This window comes from Quercus lobata, unplaced genomic scaffold (genome assembly GCF_001633185.2).
Source record: "Quercus lobata isolate SW786 unplaced genomic scaffold, ValleyOak3.0 Primary Assembly Scq3eQI_203, whole genome shotgun sequence".
In the NCBI taxonomy this organism is placed as follows: Eukaryota; Viridiplantae; Streptophyta; class Magnoliopsida; order Fagales; family Fagaceae; genus Quercus; species Quercus lobata.
In genome coordinates this window covers 24,827-32,106 of record NW_022154836.1, presented here as the reverse complement: position 1 = coordinate 32,106, position 7,280 = coordinate 24,827, and the positions used below count along the sequence as shown (strand labels likewise).

Sequence of the window (7,280 nt, the reverse complement as noted above, 5' to 3'; positions counted from 1 at the left end):
GTGAGTGAGTGATTGATTAGGTCACTTCACTAGGAAGAGAATGCGAGGAAACAAAGTCAGTAAGTCAGGGGCTGTATGGATTTTCAGTTTCCATCAACCATAACTCTGTTTCCATCAACCATAACTCTGTTTCCATCACCCATAACTCAAAATTGATGGGTCCTATGGCTGAGTTGTGTGTTTGGATGTGTTTCCCGTTTTTTGTTTCCATCACTCAATTCTTTGATTTTTGAGTAATGAGTTATGGAAACTGAAAACACATTTTAAGTGTTTTCAAGTTATCAAAACTCAGTTTTCATGGCATTTTTGTAATTAAACATACATTGAAGGACTCACGGTCAGAGGTCTAGCCACAACTTTTGACTAACTAAACTGATTTTTTTTTTTTTTTGGTGAAACTGAACCGATTTTTTATGTTTTGGAATGGGTTAGCCACAACTTTTGACTTTTAAGTTTTTTAAGTTTTAAAAATGGGTCCCACATTTTTAAGTTTTTGAAATTGAAAAACAGAACTAAGTTAGGTGCCAAATGGGTGGGGTTTAAGAAATTGGAGTATTTTAAGTGAAAATTGATGAGTGACGAAAATTGAGTGAGGAGGGATGAGTGATGGTTTTTTAAAAACCAAACAGCCCCTAAATGTTTGCGAATTGTTTCCACCAATCAAGAGTGATAACAAAAAGAGGGGTTGTGATGAGATTTTGGCTTGAAGAACGATATATAGCTTGATGAAGAAGGCGAGAAAAGAGTTTCATAAGTGTAGATAGGTGAAGGATCTTGCCGAAATCAGCAAGATTTCCTTGCGAAGAAAAATTCATCATTGTCTCTCTTTGTTCATAATGTGAGTTTTTATTAGAGGGGAAGTTTTGTTTAGCATTTTTTTATTCACCACTTAACCGCATGAACTATTTTGACATAAAAGCAAAGTATTAGGGATTAAGTTGACATATTTAAAATGTAAGAAACTAAATTGAGGCATAGTATAAAAGTTAATGACCAAAATTATAAGTTAATTTGATTTAAAAAAAATTCAAGTTATTTAACGTTATGGCAGTCAATTTGGTTGATTAATTTTTATTAAAAAAAATCGTCACTTTTTACTGTCCTTTCTCTATTGGTGTATAACAACACATGGATCCAATTGACAAATGACAAGTGAAACATGTGTAATGCAAATTGCAGAAAGATAAGAACCACGCATGCCACCCCCTTATCAATTATCATATGACATGCACGCCACGGTTTTTATTGAGAAGCCTGTGTCCCAGTCCGATCAGACTGTTACTATTTGAGCCCAGCCCCTTCTGAATTCTCACAGTAAAAAAGTGAGAAAGAGTTACACTGTGTTCAGATTCGAGAATCTCTATAACATAGATTTTTTTTTTCTTTTTTCTTTTTGCTGAATCTCTAAACAAATATAGTTGCACACGTGTGACCTTATCTTTATAGTGAAAGACTCGTGTTGTGACCCCCAGAAGCACTTACAATGTGCCCAATAACAATGTTAAAGCATTTAGGAGGATGGGCAATGCTATCCTCACCACCCCTGTTACCATTTTCTCTTCTGGGAAACACCTATACCTGCAAAGATAGCGTATGGTTTGGCATTAAAGCTGTGAAATTGAGCAACAAAAGAGTTTTGGGGAGTTGGGTATCGTGTGCTGTGAGGAGGAGAGTGAGATATGATGAAGAAGAGGAAGGAGATGAAGATGAAGGTGATGAAGAATATGGGTACAATGAGGAAATTGCGATGTTGGAAGTGTATAGCCAGTCTGCCAAGGGAGAAGCGCTTATTGTTCATGCAATTGTGGATGAGGAGGAAGTGGAGGTGCTTATCTTCAAGGTGAGTTGATTTAGATCAAATTTCATTTCTCTTGGGTTTCAGGCAAAGGGGAAAAGCACGTGTCCCATGTGGATTGGTTGCATTTTGTTAACAACTAGTTTAACCCAGAATTGTTCACCTCAGAATGGTTCACCTCTCACAATAAAAATGGGGTGAAAAAAAGTGGCCGAGTGACAGGCAGTTAGTCATTTAAAATAGTTGTGAAAATGAGTGTAGAATTGGTTGTAATTCTAAAATAGCTCAACTAAAAACTTAAAAGAAGGATTATGCATGTGATAGTACTTTATAATAGAAATATTATGCAATACAGTGACTTTATTTGCTTAAAAATACTAGTAAAGGCAAATTACCTATAAAAAAATTGATATAATTAAAAAAATTCTTGTGAATAAGTTAATTTATATATTAAACATTTTGTTTTTATTGGTTTAGAGTATGATAGAACTGTATTTTTGAAGTACATTGATAGTTTTCTGTAGTTTAGCGCACCTTTTGCATTTCCTAAGATAATGGTATAGCACAATATAGCTTTATGAGTGAAAATTATGGGAATTTGGGATCTCCTGATTTAACATAAAAAGTAAATTCCATTTTGTTGGCTAATGTTCAAATTATTTGTGAACAATAACATCGGAAACAACTTATGAGCTACATCAATAGAATGTCCGAAGACAATAGATTAAAATTCAAAACTCATCAAACTGGTTAGCCTAATGACTTCTAAACTCTAGGGCCTCATGATATCTATGAGATCTTGGTTTTGAAATCTTTTGTCAATATTTTGGAGCTAATTTTGGAGCTACCCTTAAGGGATTTCCCCCTGTAATAATTTGGTGTGTGTGGGACGTGGGATTGCAAACACTCAAAAAAAATAGTCAAATATTCAAAAAAAGTTTGGATTCTCTCATTTGTCAAAAAAAAAAAAAAAAAATCTTCCGAGCTTTGGAATTTGTTGGACTAGCTAACTTGTAGTATAACATTATTTCCTTCTCTTAGAATAGAATAAGCAGTCCATGCTCAAGCTTTAAGTGCTTTGTTGCTTTATTATTCCAGTCTCCTAGTTGGAAAACAATAAAAAAGGAGAAGATAGTTTTGTTAACAAGCACTTTTGTTATTTGTTGCTCTGAAATTCCAAAATTTTCTTCTTGTCTTTTCTTTTGGAATTGCTCTGCATTTATGTTGTAGGTATGTTTATCATTACTTTTATAGGCTATAGCCTAGTGTTTATAAAGTACATTATACATGAATATGTACCTATGGTAAATATTGGCGAAAGTATTCTTGACTATAATATTTTAGCTCTTATGATGATTAGAAAAACATGGCCTTGAAGAACTTTTCATAAGAAAAAATTGAACTAGATTCTAGTTCACATCAATGCACATTTTGCACTTTCTCCTACCTGTTTGTGTTTATTGTTCCACACGATTTACTTATTGCTAGCTCAAAATTACGTTTGTTAAATGATGTTTCAGGGATTTTCTTCGTCTTTGAGCTATAGAACTTCACCGGATCCATCAAGAAGTATTCTTCCTGCTAGGGCAGTGATAAAATTCATAGACAGAATTAAAGGACCTTTCAACCCTTCTAATATTGAGTACCTTCAGAAAGGTCTAACATGGGAAGCATTTAAAGAGTTCCTTTCCACTTAAAAATTACACCATCACTAGGCTAGCAGTTACAGAACTATTTTTTTTTTGGTGGTGGGGGGGTTGTTGGTGTAGTAATTGTGCTTGTTTGCTTGGTGTAGACACTCATTTTGACATGTTTGATCGGTCATCAGAAAGGTAATTATGCAATTATTTAGGATTTGATTGTAATAGTAATTAAATTATAAAATTTTAGTTTGATTAATAGGATTAAAAACTAGCTTGTAACAATTAGGGCTGTCCATAGGTCGATTCAGTTAACCCACCACTCCACCCACCTTATTCGATTGAATGGATTTTTGACTCAATGTCGACCAAATGGTCGGTTGAAATTGAGTTTGTCAGTTCTTCAGCTGGCTGGGTTACTTTCGTTGAGTGATTGGGTCTGAAGGAAAAGTCAAATTTACAACTTGAGTCTTTTCTTGTCAACCACAAAAGAAATAGGCTTAATCTAAGATGTTTGCTGATGGGAGAACAACTTGGGTCTTTCCTCAATCCATTTTTTCCTCACAACATCCTGCCATATATTATTGAGCTCTTCCTCCCATATACGCTTAATCAAATAATCACAACTCACAAGCTCCATGTCTAATTCCTTTCATCACAGCACTTGATCTCCCATTAGCACAGGACATCACAAAATCCCATTAGGAGATAATGTCTGTTGAGTTCTGACAGAGATACTCATGTCTAGTTGATTTAATTGGTCTAATTCTAACTAGTTATATGGATTTTATTAATGGATTCTGTAAGGAAATATGTTTAGGATATACTTTTAGAAAGTTTTTATAGGAAAGAAAAGAAAAAAAAAATTTATTAGTTTTTTATATTTCCCATCAAAATTGTATTAATTTTTTTTAAAAAAAATGCTTCATTAATAAATACCCTAAAAACACTTACTAATCAGTTCCAACAATAATCAGTCAAATTTAAAATATCTAAAAACAGAGTCAAGGACAACTATCTAAAGGCTTGAGGCAGTATAAATTGATAACATTGTTAACTTCTCATATATATTTTTTCTTAAATAATTCGATAATTATAATAATGGAGTAAAAAAAATATTCAAATTCTGATTTTAATGGTAAAGGAAAACATATTATACCACTAAGTTACAAAATCTTGACATTAATGCTCAAAATTGCTCACACCATAAAAGATTAAAAAAAAAAGGAGTTTCAATTAAAGATATTAAACTTTAGGGCACCAATAATCAAATGAGGACATTGAAAAGAGTATGTAGATGTATACGGCAAAGGTTAATGGGATGCAGAGGATGGGGAGGAGTAAGCTATCGAATGAGAAAAATATATATTAAGAGCATTCACATGAATGTAGCTATTTTAATATTTTAATAAATTTATAGTTAAAAACTCCACACACACACAAAAAACAAAAAAAAAAAAAAACCCACGCATCAGTCTCACCAAACTAGTGCAAAATACTTAGCTAAGGAAAGTGTAAAGTTTTAGACCCCCGGTAAACACAATATGTTTAACTTAATTTATTAGCCAAGTTCTTATTTAAGTTAATTATCTAGATTTAGGTTAAACATTCATCACAATCAACATGCACAGTAGAAAACTAAATAACATAAGATGTGATGATCTAGGAAAACCAATAAAACAGCTTGTTTCAAGGTATAAAACCTGGGGGAACGATCCCAAGAGAATAATCTGCTATATCAAATTGAGATTTACAGTTAAGAATACCAACTCATAGTAAATCTAACTATAGTTACCAAACTGAGCTTTAAACTCCTTGGACTTCTTTGATTCGGATCTGCTCTCACATGAACCTCCAATTCACGCTTTAGATCTCCCACATAGACCTCCAGTCTATGATTCCAAGACCACCCTTGAGAGTTTAGATCTCTAGTACCTTTGATAACTAGTGATGGCAGCAATTTATACAATACTAAATCTTGAGTTTCTTCAAAGAATAACTCTAGCAAAAGATTTGAGAAAGCTTTGGGTACAAAAACCTTAATCTACAATAGAAGGCATAAGAAGAATTATTATCTCTCTTTTTAAAACGTGTCTTAGGGTTTCCATTAAATACTACGTGAATTAGATATGAAATCCTAATCATTTAATGAACTTAATGAGTTGTTGGGCCTTAATTAAAATTCTACAGATTCGTGCCTTGATCAGTCAAGCCTTCTTCTGGATTGGTCGAGCCTGGTAAGTTTTGATTTCTTGAACTTGTAGCTTCGTTGTTCTTTTATTCTGACTTGCAGCATATTGAGAATCGTCTAATATATTTTATATACTCTAAAATCTATATTTGGACAAGTTTGTGCTCACGCTTGGCCAATTGTTTTGAACTTTTAGAACCTAACAATTTCCCCATTTGGCAATCCATGACGAAACTTACATACAAAATGAAATGCTCAAATACAAGAACAACCCTATTACAATTAAAATTCCCAAATACATCACAAATTTCAATCTAAGACTTCTAACTTAGAAGTTGCAAGAAGAGGCAAAAGATCTTGATTAGAATTTACATATCTTTCCTAAAACATTCAAAAGAGCACATCAACGCATGTGTTGAAATAAAAAAAAGGTAAACAATATGAATCACAATGCTTTAACATAAACATGAAAAAGCTATTAAAATAGCAAATATGCAACAATAAATCTAGCTAACTCTCCCCTGAGTTAGATACATCAAAAAATTTTCTTTTCTTTCCTTCCACTTTCAAAAACAATTTCATCTCCCTCTAAATAAAAACAATTAAAAACCTTTCTCTCCCTTTTTGTCACGTATTGACAAATACAACTCAAACAAAGAGTAGATAGTAAACATACACAACAGAGGTCAAGAGAAAATAGAGAATCGAGTGACCAAAAAAAAAAAAAAAATGCTCTATAGAAAATAGAGGCAACTCCCCTAAGAAGAGCAACAACTCCCTCTATGAATAGCATAAGTTTTAGAAACATCTTTCTCCCCCTAAAGAATATAGGAAAAACAAAACAAGTTTTGGGAAAAAATTTGGGGAAAATTTAGAAGGCAGGGAAAACTAAAGCAACACAAACCAAACTAAAAAAAAATAAGTAAGGATACACATGAATACAAATATTTACTTTTTCAATATATGCAAACTTAACACTATGCAACCCATAAACAGATGCATACAAACACTTCTAGATACAATCAGTTTAGACTATACAAAATAGATCTCAATGACATAAAATTCAGCATGCAAAGTGTCAAGGTTGGCTCGAACATTTCGGAAGCCTGAGGCAAAATCTTCACATGGGGCCTTCATGTTATCACTTAAATAATATTCAACTAGCATTTTATATAATAATTTTTTAAAAAAAAATATCCATTCTTTTTACTTTTTAATATGATTTTTTTTTGAGAAAATGCTAAAATTATAACAAATTTTACTACAAACTAATGTTGTAATAGATGTAATCAGTGACAAGAGACTTACAAAAATACTAGAGAGATATTATAAAATTTACAACATGAAAATTTCAAAGATATATCACCAATTACAAAAATTCATTAAAAATGCATTTAATAGTTTGTTGAAGTTTACCTATTATTTTATTGTTACGTCAAATTATAAAAGTTATGTAGACCATTACGCTCTTGGCGCAATGGTCACTCCACAAATATAAGTACTTGTGGGGTGTGGAGAGAAAGGGCTGGGGTTCAAGTCTCTAGGAGAGAACTTCACACATATATGCACTTAGATTATGTTAGAGTAGAATTTTTATCTTGTATAAAAAAAAATAAAAAAATAAATAAAAGTTATGTAGTAAAATTTATAGTAT

General features: G+C 32.3%; 1 protein-coding gene across 1 annotated transcript; it reads left to right on the top strand.

The window, feature by feature from the left end:
- The first annotated feature begins 1,402 nt into the window (after window positions 1-1,402).
- LOC115973476 lies at window positions 1,403-3,652 on the top strand. Its single transcript, XM_031093740.1, has 2 exons — window positions 1,403-1,840; window positions 3,316-3,652. Exons 1-2 carry the CDS (start codon window positions 1,484-1,486, stop codon window positions 3,490-3,492), a joined length of 534 nt encoding a protein of 177 aa, XP_030949600.1. The 5' UTR covers window positions 1,403-1,483; the 3' UTR covers window positions 3,493-3,652.
- Window positions 3,653-7,280: the final 3,628 nt, after the last annotated feature.